Raw genomic sequence first — 26,227 nt, forward strand, 5'->3', positions numbered from 1 at the left:
TAATGGGATGTGTGTTGAAGGAGGACTGTGGAAGAGATTTCACTAGCATTGGAAAGGTGGTCTAAGGATATGAGAAAAGTTTGGAGGGGGGGTTAGGATTAGGGTTAGGCAAGGATTTTCTTTTACAACTTGGAATATTAGGAGGGGATCTCAGATTCAGAGTATCACCCCTCATGGAAATAGATCTGAAAGGACATATTGGAAAGTTAATGTGTTACATAGGAAAGTTTTGAAGTATAACACAAAGGCTTGACAGAGTAACAATGAAAAACACTTGTATAAATAACTAATTTGGTTTCATTAGCTTAGAAAAAGTTTATTTATGCTTCACATTTTGTGAATTGATTCTCTGACAGGAACAGATATTCCTACTGAATTTTCTGGGAGGGTTTTGTGCATTCTGCACCACTGCTACTTACTTTATCCCTTCCAATTCACTCAAAACCAGTTCACGCAATTGCTCATAATTCAAGGGAAATAAAAGTTCAGCATCTGTGAATGGGCAGATGATGAACCAGATATTAGTACAATGCTACAAAATCAGAATAGATGGAATATCTGAAATAGTTAACTAGCATTTAATTACCTGATTCTACTTCTGTCTCTACTTCAACCTCGTCGTCTATTATTGGTGGAATGATTTTGATGGGTTTCATGTATCTAATCAGATCTGTGCCAGCAATCAGGGCATTCACTGTTGGGATACTTGTTACGCTACTTGCAGGGCTGAGTGGGGGAGTTTCCTTTTGCAAATCTGCTATTTGGAGTATCAGCATGTGTTTCTGCAACAGGTCAATTGATTTTCTTTCTATTATGCCTGTAAAATAACAAACATGCGAGTTTCACAAGATTGCATCACAGCACCAGTTTATAAAAGGAGCCTGTACACCAAATTTACTGAGAAAATTATATAACTGTGATGTATTTTGAATCGGAACCTGGAATAATACCACTTCATTCCACAGAAGCATTCCGGGATTGTCGATTCAGTAGCAAAATACAGCCGATGCTGGAAATCTGAAATAAAAATGGAAAATACTGGAAGTGTCCAGCAAGTCTGCGAGCATCTGTGGAGTGTTAACAGCCAGAATTTTCCAACCATTCACGCCGGAAGAATCTTGCGGCCGACGGCGCACCCCCGCACAGGTTTCACAATGGTGTGAGGTGCATTGAATAGGAAAACCCATTAACAATGGCAGGACCAGAATATCCCACTGCTGGCCAATGGCAAGCCACCTTGTGCTGTGGCAAAACATGTCATGGAGGTGCATGAAAAATCCTGCCCAGTAGCTCTGTTTCTCTCCCCAGATGCTGCCTGACCTACTAATTGTTTCCACCATTGTCCATTTTTAATTTTGACAATTCAGTGTAGAATTAAAAAGGTATTGTGTTGTTGACAATGCTGACCAGCTGTCCTGCTGCTCTGCCCCAAACCTTCCAATTAGCTCACCCAACAAGCCAAACCCGTTACCTCCCCTCATCCTGACCCTCATTTTTCTCTTGCTCCTCTCCTATCCTCATTTCACCTTGTCTTGAGAATGACCTCTATTAACTAAACAGCTGACCACCCATTTCCCCTTCCAAGACCAATGTTAGCGAACATTGTAAATGATTTCTTCATCAGTCCTTTCACAAAGGCCATCATCGCCATCTACTTAAAAATATGCCTCTGTTCTTGCAACATTCAAACTGCCTTTCCTGATCAAAGGCCTGGAATGTGATATTACTTCTCAAATCATTTTTCCTACAAATCTCTCTTTAAGTTTTTCCAACAAAGACCTTGTAACATTACACTGCAATGCTTCCCAAATTATTCTCCAACATGACCCATTTTAACACTTGAAAATTAATGGGACTCCAGGTGCCTACAAAAGTAAAACCATAAAGCAGCATAATAACATTCATTAAATAATTATGTGTGTGTTATAGACCAACATATTAGATAATAGAACATAGAACATTACAGCGCAGAACAGGCCCTTCGGCCCACGATGTTGCGCCGACCAGTTAAAAAACAATGACCCACTAACCTAAACCAATCCCTTTTCGTCCATAAACCTATCCACGGATCTCTTAAACGCCCCCAAACTAGGTGCATTTACAACCGCAGCAGGCAGGGCATTCCAATCCCTCACCACCCTCTGGGTAAAGAACCTACCCCTGACATCTGTCCTATAACTACCCCCCCTTAATTTAAAGCCATGCCCCCTCGTGCTAGCTTTCTCCATCCGAGGAAAAAGGCTATCACTGTCCACCCTATCTAAACCTCTAATCATCTTATATGTTTCAATAAGATCCCCTCTTAGTCGCCTTCTTTCCAGCGAAAACAACCCCAAATCCCTCAGTCTCTCCTCATAGGACCTCCCCTCCATACCAGGCAACATCCTGGTAAACCTCCTCTGCACCCTCTCCAAAGCCTCCACATCCTTCCTGTAATGTGGGGACCAGAACTGCACACAGTACTCCAAGTGCGGCCGCACCAGAGTTGTGTACAGTTGCAACACGACGCTGCGACTCCTAAATTCAATCCCCCTACCAATAAACGCCAAGACACCGTATGCCTTCTTAACAACCCTATCTACTTGATTCCCAACTTTCAGGGGTCTATGTACACATACACCTAGATCCCTCTGTTCATCCACACTATTCAAAGTCCTCCCGTTAGCCCTATACTCAACACATCTGTTATTCCTACCAAAGTGAATTACCTCACACTTCTCCGCATTAAACTCCATCCGCCACCTCTCGGCCCAGCTCTGCAACCTGTCCAAGTCTTCCTGCAAACTATGACACCTTTCCTCACAATCTACCACACCTCCGACTTTGGTGTCATCAGCAAATTTACTAATCCACCCAACTATACCCTCATCCAGATCATTAATAAAAATTACAAACAGCAGTGGCCCCAAAACAGATCCCTGAGGCACACCACTCGTAACCAAACTCCATGACGAATATTTACCATCAACCACCACCCTCTGTCTCCTATCTGCTAGCCAATTCCTGATCCAATTTCCTAGATTACCCTCAATCCCATACATCTGCATTTTCTGCAGAAGCCTACCATGGTGAACCTTATCAAACGCCTTACTAAAATCCATATATACCATGTCAACTGCCTTACCCCCATCCACCTCTTTGGTCACTTTTTCAAAAAACTCAATAAGGTTAGTAAGGCACGACCTACCCGCTACAAAACCATGCTGACTATCTCCAATCAATTCATTACTCTCCAAATAACTATAAATCCTATCCCTAATAATTTTTTCTAAAACCTTGCCCACAACAGAAGTGAGACTCACCGGTCTATAATTCCCGGGGAAGTCTCTGTTCCCCTTCTTAAACAATGGGACAACATTCGCTAACCTCCAATCTTCTGGTACTATACCAGAGGCCAACGACGACCTGAAGATCAGAGCCAGAGGCTCTGCAATCACTTCTCTTGCCTCCCAGAGAATCCTAGGGTAAATCCCATCCGGACCAGGGGACTTATCTATCTTCAATCCCTCAAGAATATCCAGCACATCCTCCTTATCAACTGTAATACTGTCTATTCTACTCCCCTGCAACCCAGTGTCCTCCTCAGCTATATTCTTGTCCCCCTGCGTGAACACCGAAGAGAAATATTGGTTCAATGCCTCTCCAATCTCTTCCGGTTCCACACATAACTTCCCTCTGCTGTCTATAACTGGCCCTAATCTTGCCCTAACCAACCTTCTGTTCTTGACATACCTATAGAACGCCTTAGGATTGTCCTCAATCCTATCAGCCAAAGTCTTCTCATGTCCTCTTTTAGCCCTTCTTAACTCACTCTTCAACTCCCTCCTAGCCAATCTAAAGTTTTCTAGTGCACTACCCGAGCCCTCAAGTCTCATCCGAACATAAGCCTCCTTTTTCTTTTTAACCAACGAATCAACTTTTTTAGTGCACTACGGTTCCCTAGCCCTACCAATTCCTCCTTGCCTGACAGGGACATACCTATCACAGACTCGCAGTAGCTGCTCCTTGAAAAAACTCCACATTTCGGACGTTCCCAGTCCCTGTAATCTCCTAGTCCAACCTATGCTTCCTAATTCTCTCCTAATGGCCTCATAATTACCCTTCCCCCAGCTAAAACTACTGGCCTGAGGTTCAATAATACATCATATTAATTACATCAATAAATACATCATATATATGTGAAAATCTGAGATTTTGAAGTACTTTGTAAAGTTGTTATTATGTTATGTACTCTGTATATTCCCCGGTGGCAGAAGACTCAGTAAACATTCACATGCCCCACATTGACACACACAAACATACACACACACATTCTTTCATCCCCATCACCCTCATGCATACGACCCTCTTTCTAATTCCCCAACCTCTCACAACCACAGCCCTTTTTAAACTTTCCATACACACACCCTCTTTCCAATCCCCTCTCCTTAACCCTTCTCGTTCAATCACCCCTCCTCCTAATACCCCTATTCCACACACAAATGCACCACTTTCTTTACTCACCACACACAGACACACACTGGCTGTTTGGCAGATAAGCACCCCCAATCCATTCAAACTTGCTCCTAAAAGTGGTTTCTGATATTCAAAACCACATTGAGCTCAGCAACTACCATGTCCTGTTTGGTCCAAGGCTGTCCCGCCAGAGCCTCCACTCTGGGCAGACTCTTCACAATCACCATTACTACTTCAGAAGAGGAGCAGCTCTTGACCCATCAGTCCTGTTCTTGATGATCGGCACTGATTTCCCCATCGCACATAACTTGCTAATTAAAATTCTCATGTTTACATTTAAATCCCTCATGTTCTTTCCCTTTATGTCTAACCTCCTTCAGTCCTGCAACACTTAACCCTCCATTTTCCCACCAGTCGTGGCTGTGCCCTTAACAGCTAGGCCCCAGAGTCTAGTTGTCTCCCTGAAGCTCTCAACACCCTGCTGCTTAAAACCCACAGCTCTGACCAAGCTTTTGATCACCATCCCCAGTATGTCTTTCTTTGGCTCAGCATCCATTTTATGACAGGCTACACATTCGTGAAACAACTTTGGATATTATTATGTTAAAGATACTAAGTCAACATAATTTGTTGCTTATATTTTTCTGCTGAAATGTGATAAAATTAGGCCTTTTCTGGTTGTTCAGGTGAATGTAAAAGATCCAATGCCTCTTTTCTGATGGTAAGTAGTCTGACAACGCCAGGTTTAAGTCGAACCGATTTACTCGATAGTAAACTCATAAGCTTTCGAGGTTAACCTCTTCTTTAGGTTAACCTTGTTTAACCTTGAAAGCTTGTGAGTTTACTATCAAATAAATCAGTTGGACTTAAACCTGGTGTTGTCAGACTTCTTACTGTGTTTACTCCAGTCCAACGCTGGCATCTCCACATCATGACTTTTCTGATGACCAGGGAATTCATCTGGAGTCATGGCCAATATTTATCCTTCAACCAACAACTCTGGATAGATTAACTGGAATTGACCTTAAGTCATCCTGCTGTGTGTAAAAAGTGATTGCTGTATTTGCTTAAAATGAAAAAGAAACTGCATTTCAAAAGTAATCCACTGACTTGTAGCAAGTTAGGATATATTGAGAACATGGAAGTTTTTATTTCAATACAACTCATCTGATTTCTTTTATTTTGTAACGTTCTCCATTTGCTTGTAAGGCTTTAAGGTGGTATTTCTAATTCAATTGCTAATTTTATGTCGGTGTTTTCCAAAGTGAAAGAGAATTTGCCTGTTTCTTAGCAACATTTTTTCAAATGTAAAGCAATAAGAGAAAGACAAAATACTTTACAGGAACAATGTTAAAAAAAAGTACATAGAGAAAGTTATAGAACCTGTAATAATTTCATATGCTTATGCTTTTCAGTACTTTGGCATTTACAAAGCTGTTATCTAGATACTATAGGGCTAATTTTCCAACTTAGCACTCCCAGCAGGTTAGAAAAATGTCAGGCGCGTCAGTAATGACTTTCTCGTCATATGCTTGAATATCTGATGCATGCTCCTGGTGTGTGATGCTCCCTGCTGGGAGCAAAAAATAACTGAGAAATTCTCTCTTCAACTTGGATGAAATATATTTGCAGCAAAACCCAATTTTTCCTGGCGCAAGTGATAAGATTACAGCTAAGTAGCACCATCCCCAGGATTTTAATGGTATTGTAGCTAATCGATAAATGCTCATTCCTGGGGTCAATTCTTCATATTGTGTTCAGGGAATGACCCCTCGCAGCAGCAGATGAGCAATGCAGCTGGAACCCGAGTAAGGGAACACTGCAAAACCAATTCCAGGGCAGAAAATGTTCAATAATTCTTTTTCAGGGCCAAACTGCAAGAGTGCAAAAATGTGTTATAGTTTGAAAATTATGTAAAGGAATGCTAAATGTCCCATGACATACTCCACATGGTTTTCTGTTCGTCCATTCTTGTGTCCTACTATGCTGCTTGAAACATGTGCTTCTGGGTTTTTCCATTATGTTTACGGCAGCAAGTTCAGTTTTAAAATGGTGACTGTCTCAACTTTAATACCATAGGTTTTGCTTTAGTTCTGCTTTTTTCCAACACAACAATCTTTAATACAGGATTCCAGCTTTACTGTTGTCCCCGGATGTCAACCTCAGCTTCAGCCATATGCTGGAGCATAAACACTTCTCTGCACCAACCAGCAAGTGTATTGGACTTGAGAGGGAAAGAGCAATCCAATTAGAGGAAGAATGGCAAGTATCTGGCCCCCACAGCATATTTGACACTGGAACTATATTCGCCAATCCAGGCTGAATACCTAGCCTTTGCTGTCTGCTTTATGAAGGTAACAAAGTTGCACCATTGCCTGATGACTGACCTGGAAACAAGATCTAGCACAGTGATATGTCTGCATTTTGTGATGCAAGTTACCACAATGTTTATACAATTGAATTTTTTTAAGCTGCCACTAGTGACATTTGGCACATTGGTTAGACTTCAGTTCATGCCTTGTTTGTCAGAGGAATATTTTTGACACAAGACAGCAAGGCATTTTTACCGAGTGGCAGGCTTCCCAAAGTGTAGGGCCTCACTAATGATAGACATCTCAAAGAGTAACCTCCTGTCTAAGCTTCTTTTTTGACCAGTTGCTATGGAGTGGATGGTTCTATGATTGTGCTTGCATGATAGGTGCTCATATGGGGAGGGGCTGCTTCCTGTTCATTTTGGTTGCCAGCTCAATCATTTTGGTAATATCCTAAATGAAGAGGAAGAAAACATGTGTTAGCAATGTGGGTATGTGGCAAGTGGCTGTGCACACAGTAACAGGGCCCAAAACAGTGCCATGCTGCTGATGGGCAGATGTGCCTGCATAAAATTCACTGAGTGAAGATAGAGGATTAACTAGAAGAAAGTTTAAAAATACACTTCTTAGGCTGCCACAAAGCCACTAAGCTCTTCCCTGTGCACTCTTTTTATGCCTTTCACCCCAATAATTTGGTGGACTTGTTCCTCATAGTCAGTAAAACAGCACAGCTTATTATAAGTCTGCCACTGGTGGAAGTTCTCTCGCAATGGTTGTGGACAGTCTTCTCCTTCAAAAAAGCAAACTAGAGTTAGGTGCTTTTAGCAGTAGCATTTAACATTATCAGTCACAATTCCATCTATTTTGCAATCATGAATACAGAACATAAAAATAACTTGAGGAGCCATGTGATTTAGTGAGGCAAAGGCAGTCTTTCCATTCTGCAACCACCAGTTTGGACTTTATGCTTGGGAGAGGGGAGGTACAGGCAGGGTGCCTCAAGAGATTGGGATTAAGTACAAGGTGCACTTTCCAGGCTGCACTGCTGAGATATCATCATACTATAGCCTCAATATTTGTTGTTTATACTGACGAGCATAGACCCAATGTTAAACACAAAGTGAGTTGCAATTTGACTCTAACCTGTTTCCCAGTGGATTGAGTGTACCCAGCCTAACGCACTCAATTTAAATGCAAAAGTTGGGAGGTTGGAGCTGGCTTCCCAATGGACTGTCAATTTACCAATTTTTACAACCAAATACACCCAAATATCTAGTATACACACTGAAATATTATGGTCACAGATTTGCTTTGAAACTGGCTTTCCTTCACAAGGAGATTGCCCAGTGTATCTGAGCATTCATTAAGAAAATGAATTTACATTGTGAATGGTTTAGCAAGAATCATTTTATATCAATAAGCTTATTTCTTTTTATCTTGCTTGGTGGAATGCTTAGAATGATCACATAAGTGGACCGTGTCAGGGATAGATCAGAAACTCCAAGATATGTTATGAAGTTAGACTAGACTCCAACTATTTTTCTATTTTGGTGTTAGTGTAAGGATATTTCACTCCAGATGTGATTCTGTTGACAAACTAGGGAGCTTTATCAAAACAAATTTTATCCAGCAATATTATTTAACTACAACAAATGAATAAGCTTAACATTTAGCATTTGAATAATACTTAAATAGGACAAGATACAATTCTTAACTGCTAATCAATCTTTACTAGTTCTGGTTCAAGCAATATTCCTCTTACAGACTTAAAACCCCAGTTCAACATAAGTTAGCAAATGACACAGGCTTGTATTTGTTAACAGTCCTACAGCTTTTTGAAAACCACAGGAGAGAGAGAGAAGGAGAGAGAGAGAGAGACCTCTTTTAAACAGCTCCGGTCGTCAACTGCTCTTGATTTTAAAAGATAAACTAAAAACACCATCTTTCCTGCAAGCTTAGCTCCTCCCATTAATCGCATGACTCTGTCAATCAACCTAATCAAAACCCTACTCTGACCTCCAAGGGAACCCAAAAGTAAATAAAAATGCATTAACTCTGTTTAGACAAACATATCCCCAGCTAAAATCAGTTATTTTCCTGCATTCCCAACATTAGAGCTGCCTGCTGCCCAGACAAATCAGCACCATAAAAAAGAGCTGACTTTCAACCATACCCCTTATAAGAAACATGAGAAAATACATTTCTTAAAGGCACAGCATCATCATACCTGAGATTAGCATTCACCATATCTTGTTAAGTGGTGACCTGTAGGAATTTCCTGGATCAACCTAGTTATACTGAGATTGAGAAACACCCAGTATGTATTGGATCTAGCATTGGGAACTTGCATTAAGGATGGTGGAAGAAGAATTCAGCATTGAGGTTCACAGGGCTCAAATGATCTCAAAGGTGCCGTTAACGATACCCAGGATTTTAGAAAATGCTGTGATTTGGAAAACAATACATCACAAACCCATGGGAAAAGTAATGTAGTCACTTGATCTGGAAAATAATACTGCAATCAACTTGTTTGGTATATATGTACACTATAGATTGACTGATGTTGCTGAAGTTCCTTGCACCAGCCTCATGCAGTTGCGTTTACGGCTGCAGTAACAGGAAAAAGATACAAAAGTCTGAGATCACACGCTAACTGACTCAAGAACAGCTTCTTCCCTGCTGCCATCAGACTTTTGAATGGACCTACCTTGCACTAAGTTGATCTTTCACTACACCCTAGCAATGACTCTAACACTACATTCTGCATTCTCTCCTTTCCTTCTCTATGAACGGTACGCTTTGTCTGTATAGCATGCAAGAAACAATACTTTTCACTGTATACTAATACATGTGACAATAATAAATCAAATCAAATCAGAGGGGAAGTTTGGCTACAGTCAAATTATAGCATTCATCTGTCACAGTATCCGTGAAGAATCTAAACTTGTGGTGATGGGGGGAGGGGGTGAAGTTAGTCTTACGCAATGGCACAAAATGGGCAAAAATGAATCAACAATTCACTTTGTACCAGTCTTTTCCAATGAAGTCAATAGCAGTGTAACATGAGCTACCAATTTGCCATGAGCTCTTCTCACAGAACAGGTGAAGATCAATTTCACCCTTCACTCCCTCTGAATTTTACACAAACAAGAAGATTTTATTTTCTCAACTACTGTTGCATCATGTTTCAGACAGTGAGCAACATAAACAGCATATCAGTATTGTATTATTGAATAAACTCAAACATCAAGTACAGAGGAGATGTTAGGGGTAAGTTTTTCACTCAGAGGGTGGTGAGTGAATGAAATCGGCTGCCGGTGGTGGTAGAGGCGAACTTGCTGGGGTCTTTTAAAAGACTTCTGGATGACTACATGGGATTTAATGGGATTGGGAGTTACAGATAGTTCTGTGGCCCAGTAGGTATGGATATGATTGGCGCAACTTGTGGGCCGAAGGGCCTGTTTGTGCTGTATGTTCTATAATAGGATACTTGATGAGTCACTCTTAGCCCTGCGAATAGGAGGATCCAATTTGCAGCACACAATGTGAAATTTTAGTTTGAATTTGGAAGTTTCAATCACTTTCTCAATCTCTATAGCAGTGTTAGGTAATCTGTGGCCCGGGGCCACATGCAGCCCATTTGCATTCTGAATATGACCCATGAGACACTTTGTTGACTGTTGCCCATGCACAGGGTTGTCAAATTCACTTGTTTCCGCCCATGTAGTTTTTCCCTACCAGTTTGACTGAAGTGATGCACACATAAAGCAAGGGCAAATAGAGTGAGGTGCATGCTTATCGCATATAACACTGACTGTGAGAGCTATGTACTCCCTCTGCATCTAAAGTATAAATATTTACTTTTGTTTTTGCCCTTTGAATTTGATACTAATTCTATTAATATATAAATGATTAAGCATTTTCTATAACTCATTATGAAATATTTGGCATGTATTAAATGTATTTTATCTTATTCATGGGGTTGTAATACTGAAAGAGCCTGATTTAAATTTTGCAGCCCATTGAGATGAAGGAGAGCCACTCATCTGGCCACTCACCAGTCTAGACTACCTATCAATGCTCCATAGTCTATATAGGGGAGGCAATGGCACAGGGTTTCGTCACTGGACAGGGCAAGATCTGCCATGGTAGGATTTGAATTCAATAAAAATCTGGATTAAAAGTCGAATGATAACTATAAAACCATTGTCGATCTGGTTCACTAAGTCCTTTAGGGAAGGAAATCTGCCATCCTTACATGGTCTGGCCTACCTATAATTTCAGAGCCACAGCAATGTGTTTACTCTCAAATGCCCTTTGAAATGAAGAGCAGTTAGGGATTGGAAACAAATGCCAGTCAGTGATGTCCACATTCCACATTTTAAAAAGTCAAGTAGTTTCAATAACTTGTTTTTGGTGTCAATGAGCGAAGAAATGACATTGAGGCAAAGTGGACAAGTATTTTAACAGCTCTTTGGAACAACACAATAAACTCCTTATCACAGCCAGGACTGATCAAGAGGCACATCTTTAAAACTGTCTCTCAAAAATTGTCTCTCTAAGAAAAAACTGAGCCATCGATTGATAAAATTTTGTTTCAGATTTAATGCAATCTTCACCTTTTTCTCCAAAGTCCTCTGAAATCAGATCCCAAACTTGTGTGAAATCCTACAATTAATTTGCTCACTTTCCAGGAAAATATCCCTAAGTTTCAGTGCACACCTGAGGCAAATGTTTCTGAATTACATCTTTAAAGTTGGGGACTGACATTTAACAGTCCATATTGATAACAGAAAACAATGTCAGAATAGCAGAACGCAGCCACTCCATAGCAAGACATTTCCTTGGACTGAATCACTGGTTATACTCCTCAGCCAGTCCCACCCTCCTTGCATCCTTCTCCAGTCCACTCCCAGTCTGTGCCATAATCCCTAGTTTGGGAACTCTTGTTCTTGATCTGCCTGTCAAATCTTTATTTCAATTTCTGTTTAATAGCAGTGAAATTGTATTGCACTCACCTAAGTAATTTAACGCATTGTAATTCAAGATGCCTTCATTACCACACAACTTCTGCTGGATTGGTGTTAGGTCACAATTTATTTTCTTGGAAAGAGTCTCTATGCCGGATTTCAGTTCATCCAGTGTTTTGTTAACTTTTGTTTGCATCATTTCATATTTGTTAATCTGTTGAGTTGTACTTTCCAGTTCATCCTATGGACAACAGACAACTTATATTTCCATTTCACAATATGTCAAAGTTAATCAATAATAAGATAAAGTCAACTATTTTATTACCCTGCTAACAAATAAAAGTGATTTTAGACAATAACACACTGAATATGTGATTAGCTACTGGCAACAGAATTAAGATGTGATTTTTGGTATCTACGTTTAAACAGTTCAGAAAAAAATGAGATCAAAGAACACTTCTTAAAAAACTTAGAATTTTAATTCGGTTTATTTTCAGATTTTATAATATCTTTTTTGGTGAAGAGAAGGATCTAGTATAGGAATTACAATAGCCATAGCAAACTGGGTCCTTGAGGCAATGGGCAAATGATACCCTTTGCAAACATTTGATTTATCCTACTTTTTGTGCACGGGACATAACTGGGCAGTTTTCAACATTGCTAGGTGTATGCTAACATTGGAGTCAAACTGGAATAGCTTAATTAAAGACACAGCTAGTTCTGAAGCACAGGTCTGCAGTACTATTGCTGGAAAGTTGTCAGGACCCATAGCCTTTGCAGTATCCAGTGCCTTCAGCCATTTCTTGATATCACAGGGAGCGAAAGGAAGTGACTCAAGACTGGTATCTGAGATGAGGGGATCTCAGAAGGAGGCTGAGGTGGATCATCCACTTGGCATTTCTGGCTGAAGACTGTTGCCAAAGCTTCAGCCTTATCTTTTACACTGATTGTTAGGCTCCCCCGTCTTTGAGGATCTGGATATTTGTGAAGTCTCCTCCTCCAATTAATTATTTAATTGTCCACCATCATTCATGATTGGATATGACCATACTGCAGAGCTTAGATGTGATCCATTGGTTGTGGGATTATTTAGCTCTTTCAACCACATGCTGCTCTCACTGTTTGGCATACAAGTAGTCCTGTGCTGTAGACTCACAGGTTGGCACCTCAGCAGGTATGCCTGGTGCTGTTTCTGGCATGCCCTCCTGCAATCTTCATTGAACTATGATGTGGAGATGTCAGCCTTGGACTGGGGTGGGCACAGTAAGAAGCCTCACAACACATGAAGTCCAACAGGTTTATTTGATGGCATGAGCTTTTGGATTGCTGCTCCTTCATTACCTGAAGGAGCAGAGATCTGAAAGCTCATGCTACCAAATAAACCTATTGGACTTTAACCTGGTGTTGTGAGACTTTTCATTTAACTAGGGTTAATCCCCTAGTTGAAAGGCAATCGTAGACTGGGAGATATGCCAGGCCATGGAGATTGTGGTTGTATAAAATTCTGTTGCTGCTGATGGCCCACAGTGCCTCATGGATGCTCAGTTTTGAGTTGCTGATCTGTTTAATATTTATCTAATTTAGTATGGTGGAAATGCCATACAACACGATGGAAGGTATCCTCAATGTGAAGGTGGGACTTTGTCTCTACAAGGACTGTGCACTGGTCATTTCTACCAATGCTGCCATGGACAGATGTATTTGTGACTGGTAGATTGGTGAGGGCAAGATCAAGTAAGTCTTTTCCTTTAGTTGGTTCCCTCACCACATTTTGAAGACCCATTCTCTCAGATATGAGCTTTAGGACTCGGTCAGCTCAATCAGTGATAGTGTTAGCAATCCATTCTTGTATTGGACTAAGTCCCTCACCCAGAGTACATTCTGCACCCTTGGCATCCTCAGTGCTTCCTCCTAGTGGTGTTCAACATGAACAAGTACTGATTCATCAGTGAAGAGGAAGGGGAGAGCATTGGTGTTTTCTTGTCCATGTTTGTCTTGATACCATGGAAACTATACAGGGTCCAGAGTCAATGTTGAGAACTCCCAGGGTAATGCCCTCCTGGCTGTACACCACTGTGTCACCTGTGTGTTTGTCCTGGACAGGGTGGTGAGGGTGGTGTCTTGGGACATTGTAAAATATGATTCCTTGGGCAGGGTCTTGCTTGACCAATCTGTGGGACAGCTCTCGCAATTTTGGGACACACCCCCAGATATTAGTAAGAATAATTTTGCAGCATTGATAGGCTGGAATTGCTTCTGTCATTTCCGATCCAGGTTATCTATCCGGTTTCATTTTCAAAAAAATCTTTTATTCCATTCTTAAAGTCGCAAAGCTCAGAGTGGACCAGGCAAACCCAAAATCATTTCTTCCTTGCTCCAAAAACCAAATTCAAATTCCCACTGAACCCAGTTCATGGTTCCCACAAGAGAGACAAACAAGATCCAAGCTGACAAGATAAGGCATTGCGCTCCATCTTGGGCTTGATCTGTCACTTGATTATAGCCAAAAGGCCAAGCCTTTCTCTTTGCAAAAATATACTTTATTCATATATATCCGAAAGCAACATTACAAAGTATTTGCAATTATTATAACAGTAAAGTATGATGACATTAACATTTTCTCCAGAAATCAAGATGCACTCTGATGTGTTTCATTCAGTAATGGGGACATTACGTATATTTCAATATTGGCATTACAGATAGCAAAATTCTTTACAAATTATAAACATTGGTTCTGTTGCACTCTGGTGCTTCAATAAAGGTACACAGAATTAAATACAGAGTCTGAGGGGTTCACCTGGTTACTAGCCCTTATGTGTACATTGGTTGAAACACCTTACAGAGTGGCCTTTCCGCATTATACCTTGGCGGCGGCTGCCCCAAGTTTGAGTGCACGTAGTCCTGGACCTTGGAATGTGATAGTCTGCAACACTCAGTTGAGGACAATTCTTTGCACTGGAAGATCAACAGGTTTTAGCCAGACCAAAGAGCGCCTTTCACCCAGCTGATGGCCTCCTGCAGCAGTTGATGTTTGTCTCAGCGTGCATCCCTGGGAACATCCCGTAGAGCACGGAATTCTGTGTCATATAACTGCTCAGAATGAACCTCGGCAAATAGCATTTCATCTCTCTCCAGGTCTTCTTTGCAAAGGCACATTCCACAAGGTGGCGTGCGACTGTTTCATTCCCCTGCAACACTTCGAGGCACAGAGACTTTGGACATGCATGAAGAATCTGATGGGGAGTACCCTTCTCGCCATCAGCCAAGCTAGGTCTTGATGCTTGTTTGAAGGTTCTGGTGATGAGATATTCTGCCAAATGATTCTAACAGTTTGGTCAGGAAACCATTTAGCAGGATCCACCATCTCCTTTTCACTCAGGGCCTCAGGACATTATGTATAGACAGCAGCATGATCGCTTTGTGGTCAAAGGTATTTCCCCCATCTCTCTCTAACCTTCTGAACACCTAATTGTTTCCCACCAGACAGATGGGGACACAAATCCCTTTGTAATCCCTTTTGAGTTTCTTGAGGTTCTCTGGGTCAAGAGTTTTACATTCAGCTTCCATGTCCCATGGCCCATCCTGTGGTTTTCCTGTAGGTGACTATCGGCCAGTAGGTGGCAGTGGTCAGAGAAGAATACTGGCTTGACTGTGAATGCATGGGACAAACCTATCGCCGATCCTGGAGCAGACAAATCCATCTGGCCGCCACCACGTGCATCCGTCTGTACTGTTGCTGAAGATATTATACAGCCTGGCATCTTTTACTGTTGCTCTCAGGAGTCTGGACATGGCATCCAGTTTGCTGTTGCTCCTGACAGATTGCCGGCTGCATTGATGATGCAGTTGAAATCACTGCCCAGAATGATCAGCCTGGAAGTGGTCAACACCAGTGGGAACTGCTGAAGGACTGCCAGCCACTCACTCTTTAGAAGCGGGCGTACACATTAATCAATCTGAGGGGTGCATTTTTATATGTGATGTCTGCTACAAGAAGGTGTCTTCCCACCATCTTCTTAACTTTGGAGCAGAATACTCCAAAGCTGAATACCCAGGTCAGAGGAACGATAATTGTTTCCTCCTGACCAGATGGACGGCCTGTGGGACCAATAGCTTAAGCAGCGTCTGTAGCTGCTAAGGTGCAGTATCCCACACTCCCGCAGGAACAGGTCAGCTTTGACATTGGCCAGGTAGGTTAAGTTGGCCACAAAGTATTTTTAATGCTTCACACATTGATGGATGCAATTTTCAACCCATTTTAGAAGTCTCAAATATCCAGAGTCTTTTCTGTGAAGATTCAAGTTGCTGGATGTGTCCCTACATACCTGTTACACTGACGAGCTGTTTCAGCGTTACCGGGCGGAGAGAGTAATCCTGATCTGTGTCAGATCCATAACATCGAATGGATGACACTGGTGTTTTGTAGCCATTGCACTCAATGGGTGTTGGGGTTGCAGGCTGATATCCATCTCCAGGTGTTGCTGCTCCCAGATGCCTGGAGCTGGAGTGTGTCCTTGCCTATTTTTCTGGAGTCTGGGTTATGTTGGTCACATTACTGCTCTCCTCAACTGGAGGTTTATATTTCCTGAATGTTTTGTTGTCTTCATCGTTGGTAGTCTGGGTTTTGTGTCACCCATGCCACCTTGGCGCTTAGCCACTCATATTGACGGCGGTGGCCATCTTGTCCTTCCTTTCTTGATGCACCACTTGAGGCGCTAGCAGAAAGCAAGTTTCTCTCTCAATTTTTGTAGATCATGTTTATCCAGTGCTGTTTGTGATCTGCTCCCTTCTTTTGCTTGGAATCTCTCTCTTCTGATGAGGGTGAGGATGTGTTGTCCACTGTGTTGAGACCTCCATCTTTGGTTCACAAGCTTTGTCTTTTTTAGCACATCTTGCGCAGTGGTGTCTTTATTCTTGCAAGTTACATTAACTCCTTCATGGTGACTTTCTTCAAACCACCGCTGATGATCTGAGCACACATGGCCCCGATTTTGGGCAGGCCTTATAAAGATGGCCATCTTCCCCACATAGGTTGCAGCATTTGCTTTCCCTGCAGTCCTTGGATGTGTATCCCTCCTCATGCAGTTTCTGCAGAAGGTGGTGTTGCAGTTGGCAGCAACATGTCCAGTTTTGCCACAGGTGTCGCACACTCATGGCTGCCCCATATAGAAAAGGTAGCCTCAACTTCCTCCAATGGCAAAACTGGAGGAGGTTGCAAGGCAGCTCCATGCACATCCATTCTCATGGTCATTTTGACCTGGCATTTGCTGGTCCAGATGCTAAAATTGTCCTTCACCTCAGTGCTGTTCCCAATCAACTCAACACACCTGGCAAGGAATGTGAGCATATCTGCCACAGTGATGTGAGGGTTGTACATGTGGAATGTAACAACTCAGTCCCACTGCAAAGGCAGATTGAACAGAGGCCCCGCAGTCAGGTTGGAGAGAGGCCCTGATCGCCTTTTTCTTGAAAATCTTTAGAAGCTTGATGCATCCCAGAACCCGCTTTTGAAGGTCACAACAAAATATCCACCGCTGGGGAAGTCTTTCAAGCAGAAGATGCTTCAAATCCATAGCACATGAACAGCACCTGCTTCACAAAGAAGGTTCAATCCACAGATGAATCATCCCAATGTCTTCACTGTTACGTGGACAGATTTCCACACCCCATGACCTGGTGCTCGGGAAGCAGCTGCAGCCATAGCTTAAGCGCTGCATTGTGCTCTAAGCCAGAGGCTTAAACCAGCATGAAGGTCTACCAATAATAGCAGAGCTCAAGTGCTGTCTTCTTCCGTGTCTTTCATTCCGCTGTCTTCAACAATCCACAACAAATATTGAAATCTAGTAGCTCTTTGTGAAAACCACTCTTTTGGCCTTGATCCTTGTAAAGGCCAAGCCACTTAAAAAAAAAGAATTTTGTGTTCCAAAAATCAATTTCAGATTCCAATTAAATCCAATTCATTGTCCCCACAGAAGAGACATACAAGATCCAAGCTGACAAGATAAAGCATTGCACCCCATCTTGGGATTGATCTCACGCTTAATTTTAGCCAAAAAACCAAGAGGCAATTCCTTTTGATTAACTTCCTAGCAGTTTGATACAACTGAGTGGCTAGTTGGCCATTTCAGAGGGTATTTAACAGTCAACCACATTACTGTGTGGCTGGAGTCACATGCAGGCCAGGTAAAGACAGCAGATTTCTTCCCTAAAGGGCATTAGTGAACCAGATGGGTTTTTACAACATTCAGCAATGGTTTCACTATTGCTGAGAGCTTCTTTAACTCCAGATTTATTAACTAAATTCAAATTGAATTAGTGGCATTCAAACTTATGTCCCTGGAGTCTTGGCCTCTTGATTATTAGTCTGGTGACAACTACGCTATTGCCTCTCCATGCCAATAATGGTTTCGTCAACCAAATCCGCAAACAGAAGCATTTTCTGGTCATTCAAAACACTGTTGCATTTGGGATTGTGCCATACTGTTTCATTTGTCTTTAAAACTTCAATTGCAATTAAAAAATCATTGTGGAAGTAGTGAGATCTTACTTAACAGCATGGTAACATGTTAAATAAATGGAAATTTTTCTTTCTCATTGGGAAATATTTCAAAAGAAAATTTCAAAATTTGGAGGCAATTTTGAGCCCACACTCTCCTGTGGGAATTGTGGTGCGTGTCCACAAATCCACAGCGCAATTTGTTCCAGCAGGTTTCTGATCTTACTGGCCCCTTGCCACTAGAAGTGGCACTGCAGGACCGCAAAAAGCTCATTTTAATACATTAGTACATCATTAGCGAGCACTCTCGCTGGGACTTCCTCCCTCACCAGGTGTCGGTATGCCGTTGCCATTTACAGCAGGTTCACCGACACGTGAACCTGTTGTGGGGATCTCCCCGGGTCATATGGTATAACCCCTGGAGAAAAGGGACATGGCCAAGCTGTGGCCTGGCAATGCTCTCCCGGCTCTGCCCCTTAGTACAGGTCAGCATTGCCAGATTAGAACCATGCCAACATGGCAGTGTCAGGCAGCTGGGCACATTTGGAGCCTCTTGGGGGAGGGGGGATTCCTTCAGATTTGGTTACGTGGCAGGAGCGAATGGATGGAGGAGCAGGGGATGCTGGCGATGGCAGTTAGGATGTAGGGGGGTGCTGATGATCGAGGGAAAAGAATGGGGAGTAGAGAAGTGCTGAGTCCAATTGGGGGTGAGGAGGGGGGCCCGAGGCTTCTGTGGTGGGCTGGGCGGGATGTTCTCTCAGGTTCTGAACGGGGCACTATTTTTAAAGATGGTGCCCCGATTTCTGTGCAGCTGTGTTTTGTCATAGAGTCATAGAGGTTTACAGCATGGAAACAGGCCCTTCGGCCCAACTTGTCCATGCCGCCCTTTTTTAAAAACCCCCAAGCTAATCCCAATTGCCCACATTTGACCCATATCCCTCTATAACCATTGTACGCATGTAACTATCTAAATGCTTTTAAAAAACAAAATTGTACCTGCCTTTTACTACTACCTCTGGCAGCTTGTTCCAGACACTCACCACTCTCTGTGTGAAAAAATTGCCCCTCTGGACACTTTCATATCTCTCCCCTCTCACCTTAAACCTATGCCCTCTAGTTTTAGAGTCCCTTACCTTTGGGAAAAGATACTGATGATCTAGCTGATCTATGCCCCTCATTATTTTATAGACATCTATAAGATCACCCCTCAATCTCCTATGCTCCAGAGAAAGAAGTCCCAGTCTATCCAGCCTCTCCTTATAACTCAATCCATCAAGTCCCAGTAGCATCCTAGTAAATCTTTTCTGCACTCTTTCTAGTTTAATAATATCCTTTTTATAACAGGGTGACCAGAATTGCACACAGTATTCCAAGTGTGGACTTACCAATGTCTTGTACAAAATCAATATGACATTCCAACTCCTGTATTCAATGTTCTGACTGATGAAACCAAACATGCCAAATGCCTTCTTCACCACTCTGTCCACCTGTGACTCCACTTTCAAGGAGCTATGAACATGTACCCTTAGATCTCTTTGTTCTGTAACTCTCCCCAGTGCCCTACCATTAGCTGCGTAAGTCTTGCCCTGGTTCAATCTACCAAAATGCATCATCTCGCATTTGTCTAAATTAAACTCCATCTGCCATTCGTCAGCCCACTGGCCCAATTGATCAAGATCAAGTTGTAATTGGAGATAACTTTCTTCATTATCCACTATGCCACCAATCTTAGTGTCATCTGCAAACTTACTAACCATGCCTCCTATATTCTCATCCAAATCATTAATATAAATGACAAATAACAGTGGACCCAGCACTGATCCCTGAGGCACACTGCTGGTCACAAGCCTCCAGTTTGAAATATAACTCTCTACAGCCACCCTCTGGCTTCTGTCAGGAATGCCCTGTTTCTGATCAGAACTCTCCTTCACCTGACGAAGGAACAGCATTCACTATCAAATAAACCTGTTGGACTTTAACCTGGTGCTGTGAGACTTCTTATTCCGTCAAGAAGCCAATTTTATATCCATTTAGATACCTCACCCTGGATCCCATGAGTTTAGGCCCACCTTTCCCCATTGTTGGTGTGTTTAGGCCAGCCTCTCTCGCTCCACATGACAGCGTGAAACATGCTCCCTTGATTTTTTTTTTGGCAGGGTGTCATAACATCTGGAGAGAGAACCGACTGGTTTCTCTGCGGAGAAACACATCAGTTTTCTCACCAAAAGCAACACTGCTACCTTTTGGGAAAATTCCATCCAATGTTTTTTAAAAATTCTTTGATAACAGTACCAAAATATAATTAATGGCTTCTCATTCTCTGTCCACCTCTGTTGCTTTTCACTTATACCTCTTTGTTTTTCCTTCTACATATCTGTAATCTGTTCATCACAGCATATTCAGCTGTTGGACTGTGTTAGGGTTATTAGGTAGATAGGGAATGAGTGTGACACACACACACACACACACACACACAATCAGTTTATTTAAAATGGAAGAAGTGTGAAGAGAAAGAGTAGACAAAAATATTGCAGTTTGGATCCCAATTATGTATACAAGTTTTTTTCTACAATATAAGATAGAGAAACTATACCTCTACTTCTTTTATACTCTCATGCAAATCTTCCTCACTTTGCCTGCGTTGATTTTCAATTTGTAATATATCATTCTGCACATTAAAAATGCAATAATATATAATTATTGATTGTCGAAGTCCAAATGTCATTGAATGTCACTTATATGATACAAAATATTCTAAGTTCAGAAATCAAAGTTGCTCTAAGCAATACTGTAGGTACAAAAGCAAATTACTGCAGATGCTGGAATCTGAAACCAAAAGAGGAAAGGCTAGAAAATCTCAGTAGGTCTGGCAGCATCTGTAAGGAGAGAAAAGAGCTGATGTTTCGAGTCCAGATGACCCTTTGTCAAAACTAAAAGTGGGAGATATCTCCCACTTTTATTTATATTTATATTTTTACTTATACAGAGTCATAGCTACAAAAACCAGGAGAAAGGCTGCTAATGGCAGTCCGTTGGGAGAATAAAAGGTATGAATGGCCAAAAGGTAGAGAAGATGAAATCAGAGGGTAAGCTGTGACAGATAAAGATGTGGGGGGAAACAGAGAATGGGTGGAAAACAGATAAAATAGAGAAAAAAGGGAAAGGGGGAGCAAAGGGAAAGAAATGGTAGGAAAGGGGGGGATAAAATAGGGGGAAAGAGTGGGGGGAGAAAAATAATAAAGAAATAAAAGGTAGAGAATAGTTAAAAAGTAAAAGACTGTAATAAAAAATAAAAGTACTGGAGGTACATTGGATTTCTTATTGTTTCATGAAAATTCAAGCGGATGATCAGAAGAATTGAATCTGTCGTTTAGGCAATCAAGGTTCTACTGTATTCAGCAAACCAAGGATCAAACTTTACATCTATTGTACTCTGCACAGCTTTGAATCAAACCACATTTGCCTGCTAAACCGTCAGATAAGTTGGTAAAGTAATTTTAAAGCATTGGCTAATAGAAGGGGTTTGAAGTTGGGATATTGTTTCATGTTTAAAGACAGCAGAACTTCTCAGTGTCTGTCTCAGTGAGAAGTCTTTATTGAAATGATCTTACTATGGCTGTCTCCAGAGAACTGCCTCATGAAAGGGACACGTAGAAATGATTGCATTTCAAACCCAAAAAAGCATGTTGCAAAGCTTGTGTTTGCACCAGACCAAGGAACAATGGTTATTTTCAGTCCATGAAGCATATGTGATTATATAACTCAAAGGAATAATTCAGCCAACAAACTTCACAATTAATACAGCCAAATAATAAATTAATCTAGATTTTCTTCAGGTTCATTGGGCTAACTTCAATGGAATTGAGCACATAATGCAGACTGACACAGTGTAATACTGTGATTTATTTTGAGGTCCTGTCCCTTTGCTGAGGTAAACATAAAATATCCAATGGACTTTAGCCAACCTTTGTCTCTCAGATTTCATTATCTACTCATTCATTTGTTGTTTGTGGGGGTTCGTTTTGTGAAAATTTGTCTCCTTTTAAACAGTGCAATGTAATCCATTGTTTATGAACTACTTTGGGATATCCTGAGAATGTGATGAGATATTGCATAAATATAAATTCTTCTTCTGAAACTTCTAACTGATACAGATGAATATCAAATTTACTCCCATTAACTTCATTTTTTAAATTCCTTCCTCAATTTTAGGTTTGTCAGCTCTATTTTCTGAATAAGTGGACAGGATACATACTTGGCTTCTGCACTGCAACTCCATCTGGTCACTAAGATCATAAAAGCAGACTGAGGGGGGATGGAGAGATTTCCCTCTTTCTGTGAAATACAGTTGCACTCAATTTGGTGCTACCCGCTATAGGCGGATGCTAAGTTCCTATACTATTTGTTGGCACAGTGTATTGCAGTAGACTTTCAACATGTGAGATGTGAGATGAGTATATTGCAAATTAAATTGAGGTGTTTTTTTATAATGGATTATGAATTCACAATACCCAGTTTTACATCCAGAACCTATGTGGCAATTTGAAAATCTATCTAATTGGAACTTTAAGGCATTGTACTCTCTCATGCATCTAACTGGATTCAGAAAAAATATCATCTGCGGTATCCCTTAGGATTAAACACTGATGCTTTTCCAGGTTCCTAGTGGGCCTAAACAGGGCATTTTCAAGTTGAGAGGCTGTGACTAGTGGAATGCCACAAGGATCATTGCTGGGGCCTCTATATTAATGACTTAGAAGGAGAGACAAAGAGTAATGCATATAAGTATACTGACGATACAAAGGTAGGTGGAAAGATAGGCTATAGGGAGGACAAAAAGGCTGTAAAGAGGTATAAAGAGTTAAAATGGATTGGAGGATGGAATACAATGTGGTGAAGTGTGAAGTTTTTACTTTGGTTGTAAGAATACAAAAGGAGAGTATTTTTTAAGAGATAAGAAATTTGTAAATGTTGATGTTCAGAGAGACTTGGGTGTGCTTATTCAAGGAAAGGTTAGCATGCTGGTACAGTAATCAATTAGGAAGGCAAGTAGCTTGTTCGCCTTTATTGCAAGGAGATTAGAATACAGGAATAAAGAAGACCGACAATTGTACAGGACATTGGTGAGACTAGATCTGAAAATACTGTGTGCAGTTTTAGATTCCATATTTACGAGAGGATATACTTACATTAGAGGCAAAGATTCACTAAATTTGTTCCTGCGGTGAGGGGATTGTCCTATGATGCAAGACTGAGTAAATTAGACCTACATTCTCTGGAGCTTAGAAGAATGAGAGGCAATCTCATTGAATCATACAAAATTTTGAAGGGGATGAATAAGGTAGATGCTGAGAAACTGTTTTCATTGGTGGGGGAATCTGAAACACATGGACATAGTCTCAGGATAAGGGATCAATCATTTAGGACTGAAGTGAGGAGAAATTACTTCATTCAAAGGATTGTAAATCTTTGACATTCTTTCGTCAGGGGTTGCGGATGCTCCATCATTGAATACTTCAAAAGCTGGAGTGGACAGATTTTCAGTCTCTCAGGGAATCAAGGAATGTTGGAGGAGGCATGAAAATTGAGTTGAAGCTCAAGATCAGCCATGATAGTATTGAATGGCAGAATAGGCTCAATGGGCCATATCTACTCCTGCTTCTATTCCTTGTGTTCTTCTCTAGGTCATCCCTATATTACACAGCACTTATCAAATTGCTGCCATGTAATAGTCTATTGAGTGATGTAATCCATTGTCTCTGAACAAGCATAACCGCAATATTTTTATGGGACAGAAATAGAAAGTTATTTCAAAAAGAAAACTGCTGCCTCATAATGTAGCAAAGAAAGAACGTTAAACAGCAATACTGTACTGACCTTTATATTTTGGATTTTCTCTTGTTTATGTTCTAGTTGAATATTAATTTCATTTATAAAATTAAACAGTGCATAGTTCTTCTCCTCTGTGGCAACAAACTCAGTGCCTAGACTATAAAGGTTTTCCTTTCCTGCCAGATTTTTGAGTTGATTGTATACTTCTTCATAAGCCTCGTATTCAATTTCTTGAACTGTTTTCTTACCAATTTTATCCTTGGAATGATCTAGAAATACAATAAAAATCTTAAAAAGATCTTCATAGATGTTCTATTTGTGAGGTCAGTCATTTCTGAATAAATTTTCTGGCATACTATTGTTGTTTCTCTTTTTTGTAATTTCTTCTGGGTTTTTTTGATATGTTTATTGAAAATTTTCTTATACTTTACATAGCAAACACACACAGATACAGATCCACACAGTGCTCACATGTACGTTCCAGCGCGACTGTGCACAGGGCTCCCCATGGTCAGGGGACAAACCCCTGGTGTCCCTGGCATCCACCCTTACCCTTTTAAATCATTACCCTTTTAATCCTTTTGGACATGCCCAAGTCCTGTCCAATTGCATGAATAATGACAATAATAATATAAAAACAAAAAGACAGAGGAATGCTGCTGAAGGACCAACTGAGTGTCCAAACAATCGGGCTATAAACTAGCGAGCAGAGAAAAGAGACACAGTGAAGGAGAGAGAAGAACGAGAGTAAGAGGGAAAAGAGGAAAGTTCTCGTGTTGGCCCCGTTGGCAGGGTGGGTGGGTGTACTCAGGTAAAGGGCCAGGACAGATCCACTAATTGGAGGAGGGATGGTTCTGTGGAAGCACCCATGGTCCTGGGGCTATCGGGTATCTACTCACCCCGTTCCAACTGCAGCATCCCAACATGCGCTATAAATGGTTGCCAGGTCTTATTGAACCTAGTAGTGGACCCACGTAGTGTGCACCTCACCTTCTCCAGCTTAGTGGTATCTACCACCTCCTTCACTCACTGTGAGTGCATCAGGGGTGCATCTGGTCTTCACCTAAACAGGATTAGTCATCTTGCCAGGAGTGTAGTGAAAGCTACAAGATCCGCTTGGAATTTCAGCAGCGGCGGATTTAAAGTTACGACTCCAAACAGGGCAGCCTGGGGGGATGCACTTATGGCCCAATCTACTGTTGCCACAGTTGCCTCAGATGTTGATGTCCAGTAGTTATACAGTGACGTGCAAGCCCAGAACATATGTAAGAGGGTGGCAGGAGCTTGCCGGCTCCGTTCACAAATGGGGCTTCTGCCTGGGTACATTCTAGAGAGTTTAACTCTAGTTAGATATGCTCTGTGAAGGAGTTTACATTGTTTACGTACACCCAGCTTGGCACACATTGAGGAAGAGTGTACTCGATGCAGAACCATGTCCCAATCCTCCTTCGAGAACTCTTCCCCCAAATCTCGTTCCCAGAGAGATTTAACCGCTGATAGAGTTTTGTTGGGACAGAATTTGAGAATATAGAACAGAAATGATACCCCGCATAATATTAGAAGGCACTAAGAAGATGTCAATAAAGGCATGAGGTGGGAGCGTCAGAAATTGAGGGTCGGCCCTACACACAAAGTCTCAAATTTGCAAATATCTGAAAAAGAGCTTTTCAGGTAAAGCAAACTTATCCACCACCGGCTGGAATGGTGCAAACATGCCACCCACATACAAGTCACAGAATGTTCTGATCCTGTCCTTGACCCATATGTTGAAGGCACCATCCAAAACAGGCTGAGGAAAAAAAGTTAGCTGATACTGGGGAGGTCAGCAACCTGGCCTGAAACCCAAAATGGGGTCCAATTTGTGTCCAAGTTCTAACAGTTGACTTGACAAGTGCACTCCTAGTTTACTGGGAGGAGGGAAAATTTACTGGGGAACATATCAAGGCAGCCAAGGAAGATGGAGCACAGGAGGAGGATTCTAACTGCAGCCAACAAGGAACCTTCTGTTGCCTCTCTCTCTGCATTCAATACACTACCGCTTTAATAGTGGCTGCCCAATAACAAAACAGAAAATTGGGCAATCCTATATCCCCCTTCCATTTAGGGCTCTGTAAGACTATCCTCCGCATTCTTGGGTTTTTCCTATTCCAGACGAAGCCTGA

The 26,227-nt window shown here is 41.5% G+C and overlaps 1 protein-coding gene across 1 annotated transcript in view; it reads right to left on the bottom strand.

The window, feature by feature from the left end:
- Positions 1-415: 415 nt before the first annotated feature.
- Positions 416-26,227, bottom strand: part of LOC145356078 (coiled-coil domain-containing protein 63-like) — a 65,447-nt gene continuing 39,635 nt past the window's right edge. The window contains exons 6-10 of the mRNA XM_080208686.1: positions 24,111-24,334; positions 20,827-20,901; positions 11,786-11,978; positions 587-817; positions 416-492 (exon numbers count right to left, since the gene is read on the bottom strand). Of these exons, the coding sequence (XP_080064812.1) occupies positions 416-492; positions 587-817; positions 11,786-11,978; positions 20,827-20,901; positions 24,111-24,334 (800 nt within the window). The remainder of the gene's footprint in view (positions 493-586; positions 818-11,785; positions 11,979-20,826; positions 20,902-24,110; positions 24,335-26,227) is intronic.

Source organism: Carcharhinus amblyrhynchos, chromosome 20, assembly GCF_965287045.1.
Source record: "Carcharhinus amblyrhynchos chromosome 20, sCarAmb.v2.hapA, whole genome shotgun sequence".
Lineage (NCBI taxonomy): Eukaryota > Metazoa > Chordata > Chondrichthyes > Carcharhiniformes > Carcharhinidae > Carcharhinus > Carcharhinus amblyrhynchos.